At 39.9% G+C, this 25,409-nt stretch overlaps 5 protein-coding genes across 5 annotated transcripts; 3 read left to right on the top strand and 2 right to left on the bottom strand.

Annotated features, from left to right (window-relative positions):
* Positions 1 to 4,674: 4,674 nt before the first annotated feature.
* Positions 4,675 to 7,243, bottom strand: LOC106312499 (glutamyl-tRNA reductase 2, chloroplastic). Its single transcript, XM_013750046.1, has 3 exons — positions 6,820 to 7,243; positions 6,185 to 6,426; positions 4,675 to 5,969 (listed from the first exon to the last, which is right to left on the bottom strand). Exons 1-3 carry the CDS (start codon positions 7,043 to 7,045, stop codon positions 4,857 to 4,859), a joined length of 1,581 nt encoding a protein of 526 aa, XP_013605500.1. The 5' UTR covers positions 7,046 to 7,243; the 3' UTR covers positions 4,675 to 4,856.
* Positions 7,244 to 8,186: 943 nt separating this feature from the next.
* On the bottom strand, positions 8,187 to 9,232 carry LOC106310231 (transcription factor TGA4-like). Its single transcript, XM_013747464.1, has one exon. It carries the CDS (start codon positions 9,088 to 9,090, stop codon positions 8,392 to 8,394), a length of 699 nt encoding a protein of 232 aa, XP_013602918.1. The 5' UTR covers positions 9,091 to 9,232; the 3' UTR covers positions 8,187 to 8,391.
* A 3,124-nt stretch (positions 9,233 to 12,356) lies between these two features.
* LOC106309377 (sucrose transport protein SUC4-like) lies at positions 12,357 to 15,266 on the top strand. The gene is made up of 6 exons (XM_013746404.1): positions 12,357 to 12,810; positions 13,451 to 14,190; positions 14,261 to 14,324; positions 14,404 to 14,447; positions 14,618 to 14,798; positions 14,874 to 15,266. The coding sequence occupies exons 1-5, from the start codon at positions 12,357 to 12,359 to the stop codon at positions 14,774 to 14,776; spliced, it is 1,461 nt and encodes a 486-aa protein (XP_013601858.1). The 3' UTR covers positions 14,777 to 14,798; positions 14,874 to 15,266.
* Positions 15,267 to 19,236: 3,970 nt separating this feature from the next.
* Positions 19,237 to 22,634, top strand: LOC106311528 (receptor-like protein kinase HAIKU2). The gene is made up of 2 exons (XM_013748716.1): positions 19,237 to 21,931; positions 22,008 to 22,634. The coding sequence occupies exons 1-2, from the start codon at positions 19,378 to 19,380 to the stop codon at positions 22,379 to 22,381; spliced, it is 2,928 nt and encodes a 975-aa protein (XP_013604170.1). The 5' UTR covers positions 19,237 to 19,377; the 3' UTR covers positions 22,382 to 22,634.
* Positions 22,635 to 24,259: 1,625 nt separating this feature from the next.
* Positions 24,260 to 25,156, top strand: LOC106309375. The gene has a single exon (XM_013746403.1). It carries the CDS (start codon positions 24,260 to 24,262, stop codon positions 25,154 to 25,156), a length of 897 nt encoding a protein of 298 aa, XP_013601857.1.
* The last annotated feature ends 253 nt before the right edge of the window (positions 25,157 to 25,409 follow it).

The raw sequence follows: 25,409 nt of genomic DNA, 5'->3' as shown, positions 1-25,409 counted from the left end.
GACGACTTATAATAAGGCGTCTGGAAAGTCTTCCCAGCTGGACGACTTATCGGACGACTTAATTAAGTCGTCTGGAAAGTCTTCCATCTGGACGACTTATTAGACGACTTATAATAAGGCGTCTGGAAAGTCTTCCCAGCTGGACGACTTATCGGACGACTTAATTAAGTCGTCTGGAAAGTCTTCCATCTGGACGACTTATTAGACGACTTATAATAAGGCGTCTGGAAAGTCTTCCCAGCTGGACGACTTATCGGACGACTTAATTAAGTCGTCTGGAAAGTCTTCCATCTGGACGACTTATTAGACGACTTATAATAAGGCGTCTGGAAAGTCTTCCCAGCTGGACGACTTATCGGACGACTTAATTAAGTCGTCTGGAAAGTCTTCCATCTGGACGACTTATTAGACGACTTATAATAAGGCGTCTGGAAAGTCTTCCCAGCTGGACGACTTATCGGACGACTTAATTAAGTCGTCTGGAAAGTCTTCCATCTGGACGACTTATTAGACGACTTATAATAAGGCGTCTGGAAAGTCTTCCCAGCTGGACGACTTATCGGACGACTTAATTAAGTCGTCTGGAAAGTCTTCCATCTGGACGACTTATTAGACGACTTATAATAAGGCGTCTGGAAAGTCTTCCCAGCTGGACGACTTATCGGACGACTTAATTAAGTCGTCTGGAAAGTCTTCCATCTGGACGACTTATTAGACGACTTATAATAAGGCGTCTGGAAAGTCTTCCCAGCTGGACGACTTATCGGACGACTTAATTAAGTCGTCTGGAAAGTCTTCCATCTGGACGACTTATTAGACGACTTATAATAAGGCGTCTGGAAAGTCTTCCCAGCTGGACGACTTATCGGACGACTTAATTAAGTCGTCTGGAAAGTCTTCCATCTGGACGACTTATTAGACGACTTATAATAAGGCGTCTGGAAAGTCTTCCCAGCTGGACGACTTATCGGACGACTTAATTAAGTCGTCTGGAAAGTCTTCCATCTGGACGACTTATTAGACGACTTATAATAAGGCGTCTGGAAAGTCTTCCCAGCTGGACGACTTATCGGACGACTTAATTAAGTCGTCTGGAAAGTCTTCCATCTGGACGACTTATTAGACGACTTATAATAAGGCGTCTGGAAAGTCTTCCCAGCTGGACGACTTATCGGACGACTTAATTAAGTCGTCTGGAAAGTCTTCCATCTGGACGACTTATTAGACGACTTATAATAAGGCGTCTGGAAAGTCTTCCCAGCTGGACGACTTATCGGACGACTTAATTAAGTCGTCTGGAAAGTCTTCCATCTGGACGACTTATTAGACGACTTATAATAAGGCGTCTGGAAAGTCTTCCCAGCTGGACGACTTATCGGACGACTTAATTAAGTCGTCTGGAAAGTCTTCCATCTGGACGACTTATTAGACGACTTATAATAAGGCGTCTGGAAAGTCTTCCCAGCTGGACGACTTATCGGACGACTTAATTAAGTCGTCTGGAAAGTCTTCCATCTGGACGACTTATTAGACGACTTATAATAAGGCGTCTGGAAAGTCTTCCCAGCTGGACGACTTATCGGACGACTTAATTAAGTCGTCTGGAAAGTCTTCCATCTGGACGACTTATTAGACGACTTATAATAAGGCGTCTGGAAAGTCTTCCCAGCTGGACGACTTATCGGACGACTTAATTAAGTCGTCTGGAAAGTCTTCCATCTGGACGACTTATTAGACGACTTATAATAAGGCGTCTGGAAAGTCTTCCCAGCTGGACGACTTATCGGACGACTTAATTAAGTCGTCTGGAAAGTCTTCCATCTGGACGACTTATTAGACGACTTATAATAAGGCGTCTGGAAAGTCTTCCCAGCTGGACGACTTATCGGACGACTTAATTAAGTCGTCTGGAAAGTCTTCCATCTGGACGACTTATTAGACGACTTATAATAAGGCGTCTGGAAAGTCTTCCCAGCTGGACGACTTATCGGACGACTTAATTAAGTCGTCTGGAAAGTCTTCCATCTGGACGACTTATTAGACGACTTATAATAAGGCGTCTGGAAAGTCTTCCCAGCTGGACGACTTATCGGACGACTTAATTAAGTCGTCTGGAAAGTCTTCCATCTGGACGACTTATTAGACGACTTATAATAAGGCGTCTGGAAAGTCTTCCCAGCTGGACGACTTATCGGACGACTTAATTAAGTCGTCTGGAAAGTCTTCCATCTGGACGACTTATTAGACGACTTATAATAAGGCGTCTGGAAAGTCTTCCCAGCTGGACGACTTATCGGACGACTTAATTAAGTCGTCTGGAAAGTCTTCCATCTGGACGACTTATTAGACGACTTATAATAAGGCGTCTGGAAAGTCTTCCCAGCTGGACGACTTATCGGACGACTTAATTAAGTCGTCTGGAAAGTCTTCCATCTGGACGACTTATTAGACGACTTATAATAAGGCGTCTGGAAAGTCTTCCCAGCTGGACGACTTATCGGACGACTTAATTAAGTCGTCTGGAAAGTCTTCCATCTGGACGACTTATTAGACGACTTATAATAAGGCGTCTGGAAAGTCTTCCCAGCTGGACGACTTATCGGACGACTTAATTAAGTCGTCTGGAAAGTCTTCCATCTGGACGACTTATTAGACGACTTATAATAAGGCGTCTGGAAAGTCTTCCCAGCTGGACGACTTATCGGACGACTTAATTAAGTCGTCTGGAAAGTCTTCCATCTGGACGACTTATTAGACGACTTATAATAAGGCGTCTGGAAAGTCTTCCCAGCTGGACGACTTATCGGACGACTTAATTAAGTCGTCTGGAAAGTCTTCCATCTGGACGACTTATTAGACGACTTATAATAAGGCGTCTGGAAAGTCTTCCCAGCTGGACGACTTATCGGACGACTTAATTAAGTCGTCTGGAAAGTCTTCCATCTGGACGACTTATTAGACGACTTATAATAAGGCGTCTGGAAAGTCTTCCCAGCTGGACGACTTATCGGACGACTTAATTAAGTCGTCTGGAAAGTCTTCCATCTGGACGACTTATTAGACGACTTATAATAAGGCGTCTGGAAAGTCTTCCCAGCTGGACGACTTATCGGACGACTTAATTAAGTCGTCTGGAAAGTCTTCCATCTGGACGACTTATTAGACGACTTATAATAAGGCGTCTGGAAAGTCTTCCCAGCTGGACGACTTATCGGACGACTTAATTAAGTCGTCTGGAAAGTCTTCCATCTGGACGACTTATTAGACGACTTATAATAAGGCGTCTGGAAAGTCTTCCCAGCTGGACGACTTATCGGACGACTTAATTAAGTCGTCTGGAAAGTCTTCCATCTGGACGACTTATTAGACGACTTATAATAAGGCGTCTGGAAAGTCTTCCCAGCTGGACGACTTATCGGACGACTTAATTAAGTCGTCTGGAAAGTCTTCCATCTGGACGACTTATTAGACGACTTATAATAAGGCGTCTGGAAAGTCTTCCCAGCTGGACGACTTATCGGACGACTTAATTAAGTCGTCTGGAAAGTCTTCCATCTGGACGACTTATTAGACGACTTATAATAAGGCGTCTGGAAAGTCTTCCCAGCTGGACGACTTATCGGACGACTTAATTAAGTCGTCTGGAAAGTCTTCCATCTGGACGACTTATTAGACGACTTATAATAAGGCGTCTGGAAAGTCTTCCCAGCTGGACGACTTATCGGACGACTTAATTAAGTCGTCTGGAAAGTCTTCCATCTGGACGACTTATTAGACGACTTATAATAAGGCGTCTGGAAAGTCTTCCCAGCTGGACGACTTATCGGACGACTTAATTAAGTCGTCTGGAAAGTCTTCCATCTGGACGACTTATTAGACGACTTATAATAAGGCGTCTGGAAAGTCTTCCCAGCTGGACGACTTATCGGACGACTTAATTAAGTCGTCTGGAAAGTCTTCCATCTGGACGACTTATTAGACGACTTATAATAAGGCGTCTGGAAAGTCTTCCCAGCTGGACGACTTATCGGACGACTTAATTAAGTCGTCTGGAAAGTCTTCCATCTGGACGACTTATTAGACGACTTATAATAAGGCGTCTGGAAAGTCTTCCCAGCTGGACGACTTATCGGACGACTTAATTAAGTCGTCTGGAAAGTCTTCCATCTGGACGACTTATTAGACGACTTATAATAAGGCGTCTGGAAAGTCTTCCCAGCTGGACGACTTATCGGACGACTTAATTAAGTCGTCTGGAAAGTCTTCCATCTGGACGACTTATTAGACGACTTATAATAAGGCGTCTGGAAAGTCTTCCCAGCTGGACGACTTATCGGACGACTTAATTAAGTCGTCTGGAAAGTCTTCCATCTGGACGACTTATTAGACGACTTATAATAAGGCGTCTGGAAAGTCTTCCCAGCTGGACGACTTATCGGACGACTTAACATTCTCCATACACTGCATGTAACTGGAAAAATCATCTGCAAATATTCAAAATAAAACACATTAGTAAACATAGAGAAAATGAAGAAGTTCAATAAACATTGCCGCAGATTTTTAACTCCATAATAAAATAATTTTGTTATGATCATTTAACCAAAATTTACGTATAATATATTTTCAACATGAACTACTTGAACCTATAGGTTACAATCTGCTTTCAAAATCGAATCATTCTTAATATTTGTTTATTTGGTTCAAGAAAATGTAAATATTATTTAATTTCAAACACATACTCAATGAAACAATTATGGTTCACTTCTCACATCTTCTTCCTCAGAAGCTATCTCCACTCTCTACTCATGTGCCTCTACAAATGTAAAGAAAAAAAATGAATGTAACACAAATAATCTCTACTTTTGTTCCACCTTCACTCTAATCTTATCCTCAAGCAACTCTACATCGAGTCCATACATTCTATTCAGCGCCTGCATGTTCTCCAACGTCTCTTTCAACGTCCTGCTATCACTCCCATCGCATCTCAAATGCTGCATCGGACCGTGCAAAATCTTGTTCACCACACTTCGTGTCAAATCCTCAACCGCTTTCCACGTCTTCTTGTCCATACCATCGCCATGTTTCGACATGAATCTCTCGACCAAACCAGCTCTCGTCCTCTCGCAATACTCCCTCAGCTTCTTGATCGTTGGAACCGTCTCTAGAGAATCTCTCCACGCTTCAAACTGTTTGGACTCCTCCGCGATGATCCCCTGAGCTTCCATCGCTTTCTTCGCCCTGTCTTCTTTATTCGCAGCGACCACTTCTTTAAGATCGTCCACGTTGTAAACCCGTGCACTGTCTAGCTCACCGACGCAAGAGTCAACGTTCCTCGGAACAGAGATGTCAACAAAGAGCCTCCCATCCGCAACGGGAGGGAGACTCTCCACGTGCTCCTTCAAGAACAGCGGCGACTCCGAGGCTGTGCTGGTAAAGACAACATCAGCTTCACCAGCACAAGTCAGCATCTCATCAAAGGGTTTATAAACAATCTCAACACCAGGAGGCATCTCCTGGCGTATAGCTACAACTCTCTCTTCACTTCTGTTCACAACCACCATCTTAGTACATCCCTTAGCAACCAAGTGCTTAATCACAAGCTTCCCCATCTTCCCCGCCCCAACCACCAACATCCTAGCAGATGATGATGATGCGTGTGCCGGAAGCTTCATGAGAGCAAGCTCAACGGCGGCAGAGCTAACGGAAACAGCCCCAGCAGCGATGTTTGTCTCGGTTCTAGCGCGCTTACCAGCGGTGATCGCCTTTTTGAACAGACCACTGATGTGTCTCCCAAAGCCATTGACTCCTTGGCCTAAGTTAACAACTTGTTTCACCTGAGCAAGTATCTGACCTTCTCCTAGGACAAGAGAGTCCAAACCAGCCGAGACTTGGAACAGATGCTGCGTGACGTCCTTGTCGTACATCACGAAACGGTGGTGACAGAGATCTGAAACTGGGATCCCACTTGTCTGCAAAGAAAGAAACATTATTATATTAGCATCCAATGCCGGTCTTGAGATTTTGGGGGTTATACACGATTTAATAAAGATTTCAATAATTTTTTAATAATGTTTTCAAAAATTTGGGGACCAAAGACCAATGTTTCATCCGGTTTTTGCCCAGGACTAATCAGGTTAGCATCGTCCAATGATGGAGAGAACATTATGTGGGGAAAGAAAGAGACCTTAGACATCCATTCAGTGACTTCTTTGACACCACGGTGCTGAGACAGAGCCAGGACATAAATCTCCATACGGTTGCAGGTACTGAGGACAGCAGCTTCTTCGATGTGGTTCAAATTGCATAGCTCGGTGATAGCTCGTGGCCATTCGGCTTCGGGGATGGCGAGCTTCTCACGCATCTCAACGGGAGCTGTGTGGATGTTGAGGCCAATCACCACAATGCTGCTTCTTTCCTTCGTGTATCCTGGTCACAATCAATCAGAGAGTTCAATTAAAAAAACAGAACTAGTATACAATTATCCACTAGAGTACAGCTCAGGGATTAAAGAACAAGCTCAAGATAGTTGCTTTACCGTCAAACATGAATCAAAATGTCGAATAGAAATTAAAAATTCAAACTTTTTGGAAATAAAGAGACAGAACAAGCTCAGGATGATTGCTTTTACGTCAAACATGAATCAAAATGGCAAATATCTAATTAAAAATTGAAACTTTTTTAAAAAAAAAATTGAAACTTTTTTTAAAAAATTGAAACTTTGGAAACAGAGAGACGGTGTGAACGAGAACTAATCACGATTCTCAAAAGTTGCAATCAGGAGGGCAGAGCAAAACAAAACAAAAAGGAAGAGACACGTACTGTCAATAGCAGAGGTTTTGAGCTGCTCCAGGGCCGAGACGCTAGCCGCCTTGGATGAAGAGATCTCGCAGCGGGCTCTCTGGATCAGGCCTCGTCTTGACCCGTTGTTGTTCATCGGACAAGTAGGAATCCTAATCAGCGGCGCGGGAGAGGAAGACGGATCATTTGGATTCGATAACAAAGTCTCCAGCTTCGAGCTGACGAGGAAGGATTTAGAAACCGCCATGGCTTTTTGAGAGTTTACAAGCAATATCGATACACGCGCACAACCCGTCTCCGGAATTCGAATCGTAGAGAATCAGGAATCGAGCAGACAAAAAGGGATTTGGATATAATGTTATGAATTTGAGTTGACAAATGAGGAAACCCACCCACCTCTTCGGGGTTAGGATCATGGGGGTGTGTATTAGGTTGAAGGAGAGAAAACAAACAAATAAATTAAAGGAGGAAGAAGCAGGTGTGAGCCCGGGTCGGGTCAAACCGGGTTATGGTTTCGTCAAGCCAAAAGTGTTGACCCGGAAATTGAGGCTTTTAATTGGACGAAAAATTATAATTGAAGTGTGAAAGGAATCGAAGTTTTGTGAGTTGTAACTGGAGTCTGGTCAACACGTTTTATTTATCCCATGCCGTTTATGTTATGCCTTCCCTTATTCAACTTTGAAGAAATCATGGATATTAGAAATTTAGAATTCAAGAACAACTAGGCTTTGAATAAGGGCTGGGCTTTATTAAATAATTTGGCCGGCAAATTTCATATTTTATTTATTTACATGTGGTTGGTTAACTACTCACAATCATATAGTACTTTGACATAGGAAAAAAATGGAAGATAGATAGACTATATATTTAGATTTTTCAGTTTGGTTGTTTATAACATGTATATGTACGTGTTTCTTGGAGTTTCCGGAGGAGAAATTGTATCTCACATCCACTCTGTATGTTTATGAAAAAGCTTATGTAAAAAAGCCCATTAAGCTGACTTCCAATGAGTCCTTATTTGCCAACTGCTGTGTGAACTGGGTCAGCCATAGAAGTCAATGGCAGGCCTAACATAGACAAAATTAAGCCAAGAAAACTAAACAACTACCCATGGAAATAATGTGGATCAGGTAAAGCCAATAAATTACGAATTCTATGAGTAGTATGTATCCGATAGTCAGAATCAAAAACATTTAGATGTCGATTTGGTTTCGATTTGTAACTCTGGTTCTGTCAAAAGCTTTACACAATTCACCCTTATAGTACTAATTTTGTTCACTGTAAGCAAAATATTCATTTCCTTTTTGCTATTTATTCCCAATTATATACTAGTATTTTGTCTCTTTTAAAAATGAAAATACACGTATTGAGAAAATTAACATGTCAGCATTTAAGTAACTTATTAAAATTGACATGACCACTGGCACTACATCATAAGCTACATAGGACGTTGGAAGCAAAATAAGCCAAAAACATTACATGACATCACTTTAGTCACTACAACCAAATGGCCAAGCTTTTAAACAATCTATTAAGATCAGAACATCCATGGTTGATGTTCAAGAAGCAGAGCAAGTTCATTCTCACTATTGGTCACTCACTCTCCAAACCCACTAACTCCCTCAAGCGAAGATGAAGCTCTCCGATCGTCCTCAACACCTTAACCGCCTGCGACGTCGTAAGAATCTCCACAACTCTCCCCACCGTCGCACACCTCAGCTCATCCGCGTCGTTCATCGCCGCCGCCATCCCGTTTTTAAGCACCTCCATCGCCTCTTCCAAATCAGACTCTTCTCCGTCCACCATCCCCCTCGCCCCCACCCCTCTCGCCGCCAGCATCACCGGCGGATCCGCCACGCTCTGCTGCACGAGCGCGAAGTCTCTCATCACATCCCTCTCTTTCCTCCTTGTCTCCGCCCGGAGAGTCGAGATCCGATCTCTCTGGTGGCGGGTGAGGTCGTCGACGGAGGAGTCCGTGAGTTTGAACACGAGTGAAGGCTTGAAGTCTCCGACCCAGAGGATGAGTCTTGCATATGATGAGGTGAACCACGGCGGGGAGAAGAAAGTGAAAACGTTGTCTCCGGCGACGGAGACGGCGGAGGATTTCTCTTGGTAGTATTGGAGACAGTGAGAGAGGAACTGGGTCACGAGAAATTGCTGGTCTTGGAGAGTGATGCGGTTGGTTTCGTCCAAGGAAGAAGCGCACGCAAGCTGTTCGACGAAATGCCTGTGACGAATCAGCCAGCCGTTGGCGAAGCTGGTGAAGCTTTGGGAGCTGGTGGTGACTGGCATTTTTGGAGTAGTCACCAATTAATGAGCCGATGTGTATTTGGAACGTGCTTGTGTACAAAGATTTATATACTCTCTTTTGGACTTTACCAAAGAAAATCTCCTTTGGCGATTAATTAATTATTTATATGATATGTCGGTTTTTATTTTTATGTCGGGAGTGAAGTGTGGTCAGATGATCAGCGTCTTATGATCACCTACTGTAAAAAAAATTGGAATCAGGTTCGAACACTTACAGTTGACAAAACCACAACAATATAACCTATAATTTCAAGTAATTGTTTACTAAGTCATTTCTAGTTAACTAATGATTAGTCAAATAATTATGTAAAAAATATTTTGCCCAAATTTATATGCAGTAGTATGTTTTATAACAAGATAATGATTTAATCAAATAACTAAAATAGAGTGTGATTATCAACTCTTACAATACATTTGTCTAGTTATCATTTTATAAACTTAAATGTTCCATTAACGACTGTTGCTAGCTCATCAGCCTCGCGCCATCTTTTCTTCTTTACTAAGTCCACATTTAATTTAGTTCTATAGTTGTCTTGTCTTGCACTTCTTTCGAGCAGATCTTTCACTCCATCAACGTTGGGTGTCGTGCAACCAAAGAATATTCCAAGGAAGAAAAGATGGTGTCGAATTTTTTATGTTTCTCACGCAGTTAAAATCATGACTAGTACAATTAACAAGCCATGCACAAAGAAAACTATAGTCAAGTATACTTTTAATGTGCATATGTTCAACATGTAGGTCTCTCTTTTATGCATACCATTTAAAGTTATAGTCCAGTGATGATGGTGATTCAGTGATATTAGTGCTTTCAAAGATGTCAGTGAAAGTACAAGTTTTACATGAATGTTGACACTTGATAAAAAAAGTAAAAAGATTGTAAGAAACGTGACGTCAACAAAGAAGTGAAGATACGCCTTTTGCGAAAAAGGTGAAAAACTGAAAACGTTTGGATGTCAGTACTTGCACATGTTGGTTACGCGACGCACGGACGCAGATTCTTCTCGACTCGTTCCTTACGCGGGGCCACGGTTTTGTCAATCACCGCGTTACTTCGCGGCTCTCTCAATCTCAACACATTTAAAATTCATTTTGTTTCTTTCTGTAAGAAAACTGTCTAAGGCGGTTCTTTGGATCATTTGTAAGAAGAGAAGAGGGCTCCTTACAGTGGTTTTGTATTCCTTATCTGGATTATTTAGGCTCATACATAATACAACCCACTAGAGCTTTGTTGACATCTTATTGAGCCAAAAATGTATGCTACATTCGTTCTGAATTTGGGCTTAGTTCAAGTTTTGATTAGTTGAATAGTTTAGCTGCGAAGCTCTTTTTGAACTGTGATCCAAATCATAATTAATTAGGCTCATCGGTAAAGCGATCCACAGTTTTGCTCACATGTTATTGGGTCTCAATTGCATGCGACCCATCGTTTGTCCTAAAAAGGAAACTAGGGGCAGTAAATAATTTTTAACTGCAATAAAACTTGATTTTGTGAAAAAATCAAGAGCTTCATCCATTACCCAAAACTGAAACTATTTAACCCGACCTACCCTATTTAGTTAGTGCCTATATAAAGTAAGTAAAATATTAAAAGTATGATAGTCACGTAAAGCTAATAGGCATAAAAAGATGCTACTTTAGAGTGAAATTGGTTAGATCTTGGCACCCTCGTGTCCTTACTTTAGAGTGGGATTGGTTTAGATCTTCGCACCCTCGTGTTTTAAGCTGTAACGTAATGGGATCAATCATGGACGTATACGGCTCATAGTAGGTCCTTGCACCTTGATTTACAGACCAATAACATCATTATCTTTTTCATTATTTTCAAATTTTCAATAATCCTTCAACTCAATATCCTTTGGATTCGCATTCCATCTTAAATCCATAAGCCATTTTGTTAAAATATTAGGTTAATACAGGTGTATACAGGTAGGATTTTCAGATATTAATGTTTATTATACAACCAATGTCCAGTTTATAAAACTTTGGATTGAAGCGAAGAGATCATTTGTCGATATCATCTTATCTTAAATGTCTATAATTTGGAATTTGTCATTCTCATGAACTATAAAATCGAATTTACAATAGAAAGTGTTCTAAACTACCTCATATGGGTCGATTAAAATAACATCCTAATCATATCTATATAATTTTCTTAGAAAAAAAAAATCCTCCTGCGAATATTTCCGAAGTATCTTATATATTAAAACATAAGTTACAACCTTGATTCATGTGTAATTTTTAAAAAATAGACCAAATGGACATATTTTTAGAAAATCATGTTACATTTAATTTCTAATCTTATCATTTAAATTTTGGGCATACCAGAAATTTTTATTGGACTATCAATAATTGGATTTAAACAATAGATGATCCATTGGATTTATAGATAATATAAATTAAATAGATATAATTTAATGTTGTAATACTATACCTCCATATGTTAATTATTTAAATATTTGTCGATGTTAACTTTTAAAATTATAAAAAAAAATTAATAATAAAAATTATATTATCTAACAATGATTAATTTTTACTACTTTAAACCAATGAAAATAAATTTTAAACTATATAGTTTATTTTAAAAATTAAACAAAAACTAAATGTTTAATTATTTACTCGATAATATAAATCTATGAAGCGAAAAATTTAATTTTTTAAAAACTTTCTAAATTTGTGAAATGTTACAATATCTTTGAATATGACAATAAAACAATATTTTACTAATCTTTATATATATAGTTACGATTTTAATAATGAAATAATAATCCGAAAATCTATATATAGAAGAAGATACAAATACATGTGAAAGTTTGAAACAATCTATTCAATGAAAAAAAATATACCGTAAACTTATTATGCTTTAAAAATTGATTAACATATATATATTATAATATATATCAATTTATAATTGAAAATAAAATGTTTATATAAAAATAAATAAAAACAAAAACCCGCACCGTCGGATCTAGTTATTAATTAGTTCTGCTTAGCGTATCAAAGATATATTCTCACAAATTCACAATTATTGAAATATACTTGTCGTCGCTCTTGTGCAAACGTAACCGTTCTTATCCCACGATCCAAGGGAATGTGACGATTGCCTCTTTACTTTTCCCCCACCAAATGATTCCCATCTAAGAAATTAAAAATTCGAACCTAAACTTTCCAAAAGTAGATTCGCAAACCACCACTGCCACCACCTACAAGTGTGCTGTGCTCTCATAGAGAATCGGTGAAGCTAGAGAGAGATGTCTACTTCCGATCAAGATTCAAAAGCCTCGAAGCGCGTGCTCCTCCGCGTCGCCTCCGTGGCCTGCGGGATACAGTTCGGGTGGGCGCTCCAGCTCTCTCTCCTCACTCCCTACGTGCAGGAGCTGGGGATCCCGCACGCCTGGGCGAGCGTGATCTGGCTCTGCGGTCCTCTCTCCGGACTGTTCGTGCAGCCGCTCGTCGGACACAGCAGCGACAGGTGCAAGAGCAAGTACGGGCGGCGGAGACCGTTTATAGTCGCCGGAGCCGCGGCGATCGCGGTGTCGGTTTTGGTGATAGGACACGCGGCGGATATAGGGTGGGCGTGTGGGGATAGAGAAGGGAAGATTAAGCCGAGAGCGATCGTGGCGTTCGTGTTGGGGTTTTGGATTTTGGATGTTGCTAATAATATGACTCAGGGTCCTTGTCGAGCTCTCCTCGCTGATCTTACTGGTAATTAATCTCTCTCTGCTGTCTTTTTTTTTATTATTATTATTTGAAAATTTTAAAGTATTGAGAATGTTTCTCGTGAATACACTCACAATAGTCACATTTAAAACATTGAAAAATTCACAAATTTATGATCTTTTGGATAATTAATTTGGTATGTAATACTAATATTGTTACGAGTTGATCCCCTAACATATAGCTCGAATTAGCTGTGGTGTGCGATATTATAATTAGTGTTTATAAAGTCAAATTGTTTTGTAGTATTTTTCATGTTTTATAATAAGCTTGGCAAATCACTATGAAAAGGGATATTCTTTTTGGTTTTTGGTCACCATAAACTTTTTTTCTTTCTTGTGAATTGAATGAATTTTCTTTTGAAGAACATAGTTTGATGAAGTGATCCAGAGATTTTGGCGTTAAATGTGTTTGGATTTGGACATTTTGGTTATTTTTTTTGTAATTTTTCGTAATGCTAATCTCTTTTTATTTATTTTTGATAAAATATAAAGCTAATTTTTTTTGAATGAAATATAAAGCTAATTTTAGACTAGGTACTTTCAGTTTTTAATATATATTACAAAAAAAAATAACTGCTCTGTTTGTGCTTTAATTCTTGTTCATTCTCTTTTTTTTTTATTTTCAGAGAATGATAATCGCAGAACAAGAGTAGCCAACGGCTACTTCTCCCTCTTTATGGCCATCGGCAACATTCTCGGCTACGCTACTGGATCATACAACGGTTGGTACAAGGTCTTCCCTTTCACCAAGACCGTCGCATGCAACGTGGAATGCGCCAACCTGAAGTCCGCATTCTACATAGACGTAGTCTTCATCGCAATAACCACCATCCTAAGCATCACAGCTGCTCACGAGACGCCTCTCGCTTCATCACCTTCTCATCAAACACACGGGCAACAATCCAGTGGAGGAGGAACAGACGAAGCTTTCCTCACCGAGATCCTCGGCACTTTCAGATATTTTCCGGGGAGCGTCTGGATGATCTTGCTCGTCACGGCTTTGACGTGGATAGGTTGGTTCCCGTTTATTCTGTTTGATACTGATTGGATGGGACGAGAGATCTACGGCGGCGAACCGAACCAAGGTGGTGCGTATAGTGCCGGGGTGAGTATGGGTGCGCTTGGTTTGATGTTGAACTCTGTTTTCCTTGGGATCACTTCGGTGCTTATGGAGAAGCTTTGTAGAAAGTGGGGGGCTGGTTTTGTCTGGGGGGTGTCAAACATCATTATGGCTGTTTGCTTTCTTGCGATGATTGTTACTTCATTCGTTGCGTATCATATTGGCTACATTGGCCATGAACAGCCACCTGCTGGGATTGTGATTGCTGCAGTGTTGATCTTTACGATTCTGGGGATTCCATTGGCAGTAAGTATACTTACATTGACTAACTTTATAGTTACAATAATTACTAATGATACTGTTACTTCTTCTGCAGATAACTTACAGTGTTCCTTATGCGTTGATTTCAATACGTATTGAGTCTTTGGGCTTAGGTCAAGGTGTGTATTATTTTTAATATTATGTGTTCACTGGTTTAATTACAAGTGGTGTTTTATTATTGAAGTTTTGTTGTGGCAGGCTTGTCTTTGGGTGTGCTGAATTTAGCAATAGTCATCCCACAGGTAAGCTATTCATTGTTTATGATTTTATTTTTCACTTTTTATACTTGTTGAACGTGTCTGCATTAGTGAAGGGAGTCCATAAGCATTAGTGAAGCATGTGTATTAGTATAAAACCTCATTTATTTATTTTAGCTGGTTGTGGCTAACTAAAAAGTGTTACGTGTTTGCAGGTAATTGTGTCTGTTGGGAGTGGTCCTTGGGACCAACTATTTGGAGGTGGGAACTCACCGGCACTTGCAGTTGGAGCAGCTGCAGGGTTCATTGGCGGAATCGTAGCCATCTTGGCTATTCCTCGAACAAGGATTCAGAAGCCCATCCCTCTCCCATGATATCCTCTCTTTTTGCTACCAAGTATGTTTTTTTCTAATACAATAAAGTATAGTAAACATTTGTCGTTGATTAACAAATATGGTTAATGCAAATCAGACGAGTTCAAGCAAGGAACGCTTCAAGAGAGCATGGTGGGAGGGGATGCACTACTTTGTGTGATCCTTGTCGGATTCATCCAATGGCTTCTGGTGTGACTAACTAACTAATTTTCAGCTTCTAGGACCTAACCCCCTCTGCGTTGGGTCTATGGTCCTTGTGTCCATGAGGAGCCATAGAAGTTTACCAGCGAAATAATAACACATCATTAAGATTGTGAGGTCTATGCATCTCTCCTTTTGTTGGAAGCACCCAAATAGGGCTCTTCTCTGTTTGTTTTGTTGTTTGGATAAAGCTTGTACCAGTTTACTAATACGTACCTGTAAATTATAACTGAGAACATGTGTACAACGGAGACTGAAATTTCTGAAATTGTTATCATAAGTTCTTTTTTTGTTTTGAACGAAATTATAAGTTCATTTCTTTAATTCTTCTGATAAAGAAACCTGAGATCTGAAGAAAAATGTCTGCTATGTGTCATTGTGTGTAGTGTAAAATGTAGAAATGAACCATCCGGATTATCGTGATCTGGTTTGGTGAACAAACCTTTCACCGGTTCAGGGCCAGCCAGGTACTGAGAGCAGGCTTCAGGATAGTATAACAGAACTATAGTAATGGGCATGATATGATTAGCAAGAAATCGCCATGATAGGACTATTATAGTATTATATAACCAAAAATTAGCAAGATGGATCATGAATGGCTCTTTGACACATCATTTTAGAGCCAAACACTCGTAAACTTATTCATAACTAGGACAATCCCATCATATATTACAGCACTTTGTTTGGTATATTGCCATAACCAATATAAGAAGATAAAAAAAAATATTAAACGTGGGGGCATATGGGACCTCTAAATCTGTTACATTTCAAGAGGTTATTAAATTTCGATATACAAGTAAAAAAACGTGGTGTTGCCGACCCACATTGATAGTACTCTCATTCAAAGTCAACTAAGGCGGCTTTCACACCTCCATGCCTTCTAGATGAATGATAAAACTTAACATCTCCTTTTCATTTAATTAATTACTTGGAGATAGAGTATCTAGCTTGCACTACGACGATTTACATATCTAAATTACAGTCGTTTTCACCTGAAAACCATTCTATATTATTAGCGTTTTGATTATAGAGAAATCAAGTAGAAAGATGAAAACCTTTTTTTGCTGGTTTTTAAAGATTATAGTATCGAAATGGAGAAGCCTAATGTGTTATTGACGCACTACAACAAAGACTTGGGGATATATACTCTCAACTACAGTGAGAATATTTTAACTCCCGACAAATCAGATAAGTTGTGTCAATAATTATCCCATATTTTTGTTATGCTTAAATGTGATAAAATACTTTTGACGAAAAGGAAAGATGAATCTCAACTTAATGTCATATTTACATTGCATTTTTCTAAGAATTGAATTCGGTTGTAAGCATGCATTAAGTATTTGGCCATTTGATTCTTCTCTTGTCGCCTTCGGATTACATAACTGGATAGTTTTTTCTTTAAGTGAACTTCTAGCTTTAGCTAAAGAAATAAAGTAATTACCTTTTTGTATGAAACAAAGCAATTAGCTTTAATATTTCAAGATTTTATACACAAAAAAAATTGGTAAGTGAAGTCCACCCTGTCTTTGTTCACGATAAGCACATCTTCTCGTCATGTTGCATGCACTTGTCCAAAAATTAAAGTAAATTTATTTCTTTTAAAAAAGGATTTGTCTTTTCCTTGGCTTCAACTATTGGACAAATTATTTTTCAGAACTTTGCTTTTTAAGTCCAATCTCCTCTTTTCCATGAAGCTTCGATCGCCTTTTTGACGAGTAAACTGTTAAGACTCATGATGATTCGAAGAAGAAAATTCACTGACCAAAAAAGATTCGTTGAGTAATTATGGTACGGTCAAAACTATTTCGAAGCATCAATTTAAATTTGATTAGTTTCAGAATAGAATTATGCAATACAGTTTTATCCTACTATATAATAGTGAGAAATAATCCGTTCATACTTTACTAGTCACTGTTTCATATGATCCATGCATGCGGCAATGCAGCATGTCTACTCCTTAACGACGTCATCTTTGTTTTTAAACAGTAACTAATCTAAATTAAGAAAACACCGATTCACAGAGCCATCATCTTTGTTTATTCATGTAATTTTTGATCGAACTTATGATCTATAAGTACATATTTTTAATCATTACCACTAACTTAAGTTTAAAGCCCTTACATCTTTATATTTTATATTATCGAACTTGTTTTGGAGTGTTTCAAAAAAAAAAAAAAAGAACTTGGTTTCGGATAGTCATCATTTCATTTGAAATTTTTGATATCATTCCGAATTGTTATCTTGTAGCAGTTTGATCAGTATGTGCTGAGGAGACAATCTCCCAGCAGTTTATACAGATGTGGACGAGTCAGCAGAATACAAATGAGGATGATTTAACCAAAATACGAATAGAATAATATAATAGAAATTAGTATATGAAAATGCCAGCTTTTGAAAACATTGAATTGCTTTAGGCAAACGACTCCTCTCTACTCTATTCTATGGTAGGTTCTTTTAGCACATATATATCTTAGTTAAGAGCAAACCATCTTTGTAATTACACTCTGGCGCTTAATCAGAGTATTAGACTATCTTATATTATCCCTCCCTAGTTACATCACTTAGTCACAAAAACTCTATTATGGCAAATAATACAATAGGAAAAAGGGTTTTTCCTTGCGGATTTTCAAAGATTTGAAATACATGTTTTTGTTTGCACTCGCTGGTTGTCTACTGGCGTGGAATCAATTATTAATTGTCTCCACCTAATCAGAATATGACAAAACGAATTTCATTTTCCTACTCGGCTATACATATATTAACAAAAATATATAATTTTTTTTATTGATCTATGTCGGATAAAGAAGAGTCCACCGAAAAAGAGAGTTCGCAAAGACTATTGATATATGGCAATAATGGAGCCGCAGAATTTAATTATAAGCTATAGTAGTATTTGCACTATCTAATGTATTCACACTTATAAGGTTGCTTTAATTTTGTTGTTATTGAGAGTTAAAACTCTGCTAAAACAAAAATTTATTATAAAATTTGCATTTTAGAATAAAAATACTAATTTGCTTTAAGTTGAGAGTCTTGCGACACATAACTACTTCCTAATTAACTTTGGAAAAGGTTAAAGGTATGTTATTGCACTCGTGTGTCACAAGAAGCATGCAATCAGCACATGTATGGTGATGCCTTAACACCTTAACTGAAGTTTTTTTTTAAAGTTTGTATTATACATATATGAATGTAGTTTTACATTTTGTTATGAGTAATATTTAATATTTACTTTATCAAATACATATTTCGGAAGTGCATTAAGAAAAAATATAGGACCCAAAATACGGGTTATGTAATATGAAAATAAACAAATTTGACTGAAAATCATTGGTACACACTTCTATATTCAGAAGCTTTTTTTTGGATTAATTCAAAATCAAACTATGTTTGATCCAATAATAATTCTAACCTGAGTGACTTTTATAAAACGTGGTTTCCAATATATGTGAGTACACAGTTATAACTTGTGTTAGTCTATAAGACCAGTAAAATTATCTTGCAAGCTTTCTAGGTTATCCAAAATTCGTAGTTTAACCGAAAATAAACCAAAATGCTAGGGGATAATTCAAGTTAGTATACGAGAAGAAATCCAATATTGAATGTAATTTTGGTTTCATATGGTTTTGTTTTTATTTAAGTTTTACTAACATACATATTATATAGTTTTTTGGGATATAATATATTTAGTTTAGTTTTGTTCTCACTTGATGTTACTTTAATATGAAAACTGTTACATAAATATTGAACTCCATTTCCATAACATAATGTTGATGTTTGGGAACAAGATTTTTTTTTTTTTAAAAAGTTGCAACCTAATAATGCCTTTTTGGTCAATACTCTATTAAGTAGATACGGTCCTACTCCTGTGGACATGGATTCAATTTTGTGTACACATTTCTTCAATATTTTTAAATTCTCTGTCAGTTTCATTATTTATAAGGATGGTCAAAGAAAACCAAGAAAAATAATACATAATATTAAGTATCAATCAAAATGCTCCTATATTTCAACACAATTGCTGTATAATCAGAAAATAAAATAGTATTCAAGGGTCCCGCTTCATAAACTCATATTATTATTCCAGTAGCTATAGTTTTTTTCTCAACACTGAATACTTCCAGTATTAAAAAAACAACGATTCCAGACCATAGTTTAATCGAAGGTAATTAGATCAGCACCATATAAAATAATGATGTCATTATCAATAAAAAATATAAAAGTGAAGAATATACACAGTCCACAAGATAAGCCAAATTTGAATATTTAATGGTTAGCAGCAGATAAGAACTTTGCTTCAAAGCGGCGACGCATTTTATCGCGCCACACCTCTCTCCGATGTGAAAGAAACAAAAGCTCTCCCCCCCCCCACCTTAACTTCAACCACCGTCTCTCTCGACATGTCTCCGGCGTCTCGTAATTTTGGATTCTTCTTCTTCTTCTTCTTCCTCGTCCTCTCTCTGTTCTCCATCGTTTCCTCCGACGACCTCCAAGTCCTACTCAAGATCAAATCATCTCTCCTCGACTCAAACCCTGGCGTTCTAGATTCATGGAACTCCGGCGTCGGTCCCTGTTCCTTCGCCGGAGTAACATGCAATTCCAACGGCTCCGTTACAGAGATTGACCTCTCTCGCCGCGGCTTATCAGGAAAATTCCCGTTCCCTTTCCTCTGCGATCTCATGTCTCTCGAGAAGCTCTCTCTCGGATTCAACTCACTCTCGGGCCCCGTCCCGAGCGACATGAACAACTGCACGAAGCTCAAGTACTTGGATCTCGGCAACAACTTCTTCTCCGGCCCCTTCCCTGATCTCTCCTCTCTGGCTCACTTACAGTATCTCTACCTAAACAGCAGCGCGTTCTCAGGCGCCTTCCCGTGGAAATCTCTCCAAAACGCGATAGAGCTCGTCGTTTTAAGCCTCGGGGACAATCCCTTAGATACGACGCCGTTTCCTGAAGAAATCGTTTCTCTGACGAAACTGACGTGGCTTTACTTGTCCAACTGCAGCATCACCGGCGTAATCCCTCCGAAAATCGGAGACTTGACGGAGCTTCAGAGCTTGGAGATCTCCGACAGCTTTCTCACCGGCGTTATCCCCCTGGAGATCGTGAAGCTCAACAAACTCTGGCGGTTAGAGATTTACAACAACAACTTAACCGGGAAGTTTCCTCCCGGTTTTGGCACCATGACGAATCTCACTTTCTTAGATATTTCAACGAACAGTCTCGAAGGAGATTTATCGGAGCTCAGATCGTTAACCAATTTAATTTCGTTACAGCTCTTCGAAAACCGGTTAACCGGCGAGATTCCACCCGAGTTCGGAGAGTTTAAATATCTAGTCAATCTCTCTCTGTATACCAACAAGCTAACCGGTCCGATCCCTCAAGGACTCGGTTCGCTAGCCGATTTTGATTTCATCGATGCGTCTGAGAATCAGTTAACCGGACCGATCCCCCCGGATATGTGCAAGAAAGGGAAGATGACAGCTGTCCTTCTGTTACAAAACAATCTCACGGGATCCATACCTGAGACGTACGCCGACTGTTTGACTCTGGAACGGTTCAGAGTTAGCAATAACTCATTAACCGGAACAGTTCCGGTTAAACTCTGGGGGTTACCGAAGGTGGTGATTATCGACTTAGCTAAGAACAACTTCGAAGGTCCGGTCACGGGAGATATAAACAACGCGAAGATGCTCGGAACGCTGAATCTAGCGTTCAACAAGTTCTCCGATGAGCTGCCTGAGGAGATCGGTGACGTGGAGGCTCTGACTAAAGTTGAGATTAATGATAACCGGTTCTCCGGGGAGATCCCGAGATCCATCGGGAAGCTGAAGGGGCTAAGCAGTTTAAAGATGCAGAGCAACGGCTTCTCCGGCTCCATACCGGACACGATCGGATCGTGTTCGGCCCTCAGCGATCTCAACATGGCTGAAAACTCGCTGTCGGGAGAGATACCGCACACGCTGGGATCTCTCCCGACTCTCAACGCTTTGAATCTTTCGGACAACAAGCTCTCCGGGAAAATTCCGGAGAGCTTGTCGTCTTTAAGGCTTAGCCTTCTTGATCTGTCGAACAACAAGTTATCAGGTCGCGTCCCGTTGAGTTTGTCGTCTTACAACGGCAGCTTCAACGGGAACCCTGGACTCTGCAGCATGACGATCAAGTCGTTAAACCGTTGCGTTAACTCTCCAGGATCGCGTCGCGGCGACACTCGCATATTTGTGCTTTGCATAGTTCTCGGTTCGCTGATCTTGCTAGCCTCTCTTGTGTGTTTCTTGTACCTCAAGAAAAGCGAGAAGAAGGAAAGGAAAAGAACGTTGAAACACGAGTCTTGGAGTATAAAGTCGTTCAGGAAGATGAGTTTCACCGAAGACGATATCATCGATTCGATCAAAGAAGAGAATTTAATCGGCAGAGGAGGTTGCGGAGATGTGTACAGAGTAGTACTCGGCGATGGTAAAGAACTCGCTGTGAAACACATTCGAACTAGTACTAGCACAGAGAAGAACTTCAGCAGCACGTTACCTATCCTAACTGAGAAGGAAGGAAGGTCTAAAGAGTTCGAGACAGAGGTGCAGACACTAAGCTCGATACGACACTTAAACGTGGTGAAACTCTATTGTAGCATCACTAGCGACGACTCGAGCTTGCTGGTGTACGAGTACATGCCTAATGGGAGCTTGTACGACATGCTTCACACGTGCAAGAAGTCGAATCTCGGTTGGGAAACGCGGTATGATATAGCACTTGGTGCAGCCAAAGGGCTTGAGTACTTGCATCATGGATACGAGAGGCCGGTGATTCACCGTGATGTTAAGTCGAGTAACATATTGCTAGATGAGTCCTTCAAGCCTAGGATCGCTGATTTTGGTCTTGCCAAGATTCTTCAGACCAACAATGGTGATCTTCATTCCACTCATGTCGTTGCAGGAACATATGGTTATATAGCTCCAGGTAATGAGACTTTAAAACTCTTATTAACCAACCACCTTGTTATTTTATTTTTTTAACATTAAAGTTGTTGTTGCAGAGTATGGATACTCGTCGAAAGTGAATGAGAAATGCGATGTGTATAGCTTTGGAGTTGTGTTAATGGAGCTAGTCACGGGGAAGAAACCGATAGAGGCGGAGTTTGGAGAGAGCAAAGACATAGTGAATTGGGTTAGTAACAATCTGAAGAGCAAAGAGAGTGTTATGGAGATCGTGGACAAGAAGATAGGAGAGATGTATAGAGAAGATGCAATCAAGTTGCTGAGAGTTGCTATCCTCTGTACTGCGAGACAGCCTGGACTAAGGCCGACGATGAGGAGCGTGGTTCATATGATAGAGGACGCGGAACCGTGTAGATTGATGGGTATTGTGATTAGCAAAGAGAGTGATGTGAAGATTAAAGAAACAAGTTGATGATTGGGTATGTTTTTGGTAACTATGAAACTTAATAGAGAAGACTTCATCTAAATTTGGTAAGACTAAGTGTAGATGGAGAATGTGACTCTAGTCCTGGTGGTTATGAACTATTAGGATCTCTCATGTAAACTATTTCTTGTAATTGTAGAATTTTGGTTGAGTTTGAGGGTCTCCGACTTAGTTGATGCAAGTCAGCAGCCAACTACTATGTAAAATTTATATTCTAGATGCAGTATAATTGGCTACAATAAATGCATATTAGACTGATAAAATAATGACTACGATCACACTACAAGCAATCAGTTTGTTATGACTTCTCAAAACGAAACCAAATCCAATTTGAATTCTTGTGATGAAATAACAATTATCAGTTTTATTATCGTATAGTGCCACCGTCCCTTATAATTTGTAATAGCCAAATGTATTATCTACGTGTGCTCAAAACTTGTAGTTGCCAACTTTGACCAACTCAAAAAGAGAAGATTTTAAAGAAAAAGAGGTTTTATCGTATTCCTTCGCTATCAGACAGACAATAATGTTTTGTGTCCATCAGCGATAAACCTCTTTTCTTTTATTCTAAGGGGATGTGACATATAAGCATTATAGAATTTTGTATTTTACATTAGATTGAAGAAATAACCTAGTCTAAAAACAGGTGTTCACCATTTGCTGTTTGCCGACGACAGTTTGTTTATGTGCAAAACGTCTGAAAATCAAGCTAGGACTCTGAACCAAGTGCTCGAGGTGTTTGGCTGTGCAACAGGACAGACGATCAACTTGCAGAAATCAGCCATATCCTTTGGATCTAAGGTTGATCCTGATGTTAAACTTGCGATTCAGAGGGTGCTGGGTATCTCAAATGAAGGAGGTTCAAGCAAATATCTGGGGCTGCCGGAATGCTTTAGCGGCTCTAAGGTAGACCTGCTAGGCTATTTAAAAGGAAAGGTGAATGGTAGACTGAATGCTTGGTACCTAAGGAAGCTATCACAAGGCGGCAAAGAAATTTTATTAAAGACGTCAGCATCAGCCCTGCCTGTTTTTGCGATGTCAGTCTTTAAACTCCCGAAAACAATCTGTGCCAATATGTCCAGTGCCATGGCAAACTTCTGGTGGGGATCTGATGCGCATATTAGGAAAATCCATTGGATAGCTTGGGAGAAGCTTTGCTTGCCAAAGGAGAGTGGTGGAATGGGATTTAGGGACCTGGAAGCCTTCAATCAGGCGTTGCTGGCTAAACAGGCGTGGAAAGTTCTTACTTTCCCCCACTGCTTGTTGGCCCAATTCCTCAAGAGCAGATACTTCCCAAGCTCTAACTTTTTGGAGGCCAAACTGGGTGACAATCCATCCTTTGCTTGGAGAAGTTTGTTGTATGGGAGGGAACTGATATTTAAAGGTCTGCAGAAACGAGTTGGCGATGGAAACTCTATACACGTTTGGACGAATAAATGGATCGAAGATGAAGCTGATGGGTACGGCATGAGAGCTCCCTGGATAAAAAACTGTACATTTAATGTGAATTTGACGGTAAGGGAGTTGATTGACTTCCAAAATAGAAGATGGAATATTCAGGCATTGGAAGAGGTTTTTGTGCCTTCAGACATCCAAATTCTTTTGAAGAACCAACCGGTGACGTCTAAAGAAGATTTATGGGTGTGGAAGTTTAACAAATCAGGTGCTTACTCTGTTAAATCAGGTTATTGGCTAGCGGCCCAGGAAAAGAGCAAATAGATACGTCAAGTAGCGGAAGCTCTTCCATCCCTCAATAGCCTGAAATCTCAAATCTGGAAAGTGCAGACGGCCCCTAAGATAAGAACTTTTTTATGGAAAGCTGTGTCTCAAGCCCTGCCGGTAGCTGATCTATTAAGGGAAAGGGGAATGAAGTGCGGTGATCGATGTCAGCTGTGTGGCTTTGAAGGGGAATCGGTGAACCATATGCTCTTTTCCTGCCACCTACCTAGGAAGTGTTGGGCGGTATCCAATATTCCTTCTCCTCGGGGTGGTTTCAGCGACCATTCGATCTATGAAAACATCGCTTACCTCCTGAAGGTTAGTAAGGATGTAAGGTTTGATGTTGAAACCAACAGAAGCTGGCCGTGGGTCCTATGGTACTTATGGAAGAACAGAAACGCCTTCATCTTTGTAGGAAAATTGTTTGAAGCAGATGAAATCATAAAGAAAGCCAAAGAGGAAGCTGATGTCTGGTTTGTGGCTCAACAAGTTCAGGGTGGAATGGACCAAGTGGAGGCAGGCGTGATAGAGAAGGGAGTACTAGGTAACGCTCCGAAAATTGCCAAAGGATGGGTCCTTTGTGAGTTTGACATGGACTGGTCGAAAGGTTTTGGGTTCATGGGGGCGGCGTGGATAGTGAAAGATGAGAAGGGAAGAGTTCTACTTCATAGTAGGAGGGCTTTCTCGGATGTGAAGTCGATCAATGAGGCTAAACTACAGGTCTGGTTGTGGGTTTTAGAAAGTATGAAGAGTTTGAGGAAGAAGAAGGTGATCTTTCTATCGACCTTTGGGGATATGGTTGAGGCAATAGAGAAACCCGCCTTGTGGCCTAACTTACAGTTTGAAGCTACAGAGATTAAAAGAGAGCTGCAGTCTCTCGAAGCGTGGGAGTTAAGGATTGGACTTTTGGCTTCAGTTAGATGTGCCTCTTTCATCGCTCACAGTGTCAGGCAGCTAGGTCTGATGCAGTCTTATGTAGCGGTTGGCCATCCATGTTGGTTGGATCATATGTACGTGAATGAAAGTGGAGCATCTAATAGCTAACAGAGTCATGGGGAATTCTTTTTGGTCCACCCTTGTTGGGTGTTGATGATGATTGTGTAGTTAGTTATCCTAACTGATTTTTTGGGAAGTTTGTGGAGATGTAAACGGATATGCTCTTGATGGTTGTAAAAGCCTTTTGGTATATATAAAGTTTCAATTTGGGAAAAAAAAAAAAAAAAAAACAGGTGTTCACATGTACATTTGCATAATACCCGTGATAGAACAGCCTTGATACAGACAAACATCATATTTG

Source organism: Brassica oleracea, chromosome C8, assembly GCF_000695525.1.
Source record: "Brassica oleracea var. oleracea cultivar TO1000 chromosome C8, BOL, whole genome shotgun sequence".
NCBI classification, from domain to species: Eukaryota; Viridiplantae; Streptophyta; class Magnoliopsida; order Brassicales; family Brassicaceae; genus Brassica; species Brassica oleracea.
Note: the sequence above shows the minus strand (reverse complement) of the source record. Positions and strands in the feature narration are given on the sequence as shown.

Excerpts from the sequence above, each read along its gene's own strand:
- LOC106312499 (XM_013750046.1), bottom strand. The coding sequence starts at position 7,045 with ATGGCGGTTTCTAAATCCTTCCTCGTCAGCTCGAAGCTGGAGACTTTG. Across the intron at positions 6,427-6,819 it reads CAAAACCTCTGCTATTGACA|GATACACGAAGGAAAGAAGC; the intron begins GTACGTGTCTCT and ends GATTGTGACCAG. Across the intron at positions 5,970-6,184 it reads TCACTGAATGGATGTCTAAG|ACAAGTGGGATCCCAGTTTC; the intron begins GTCTCTTTCTTT and ends CTTTCTTTGCAG.
- LOC106310231 (XM_013747464.1), bottom strand. The coding sequence starts at position 9,090 with ATGCCAGTCACCACCAGCTCCCAAAGCTTCACCAGCTTCGCCAACGGC.
- LOC106309377 (XM_013746404.1), top strand. The coding sequence starts at position 12,357 with ATGTCTACTTCCGATCAAGATTCAAAAGCCTCGAAGCGCGTGCTCCTC. Across the intron at positions 12,811-13,450 it reads TCTCCTCGCTGATCTTACTG|AGAATGATAATCGCAGAACA; the intron begins GTAATTAATCTC and ends TTTTATTTTCAG. Across the intron at positions 14,448-14,617 it reads TAGCAATAGTCATCCCACAG|GTAATTGTGTCTGTTGGGAG; the intron begins GTAAGCTATTCA and ends ACGTGTTTGCAG.
- LOC106311528 (XM_013748716.1), top strand. The coding sequence starts at position 19,378 with ATGTCTCCGGCGTCTCGTAATTTTGGATTCTTCTTCTTCTTCTTCTTC. Across the intron at positions 21,932-22,007 it reads ATATGGTTATATAGCTCCAG|AGTATGGATACTCGTCGAAA; the intron begins GTAATGAGACTT and ends TTGTTGTTGCAG.
- LOC106309375 (XM_013746403.1), top strand. The coding sequence starts at position 24,260 with ATGAAGTGCGGTGATCGATGTCAGCTGTGTGGCTTTGAAGGGGAATCG.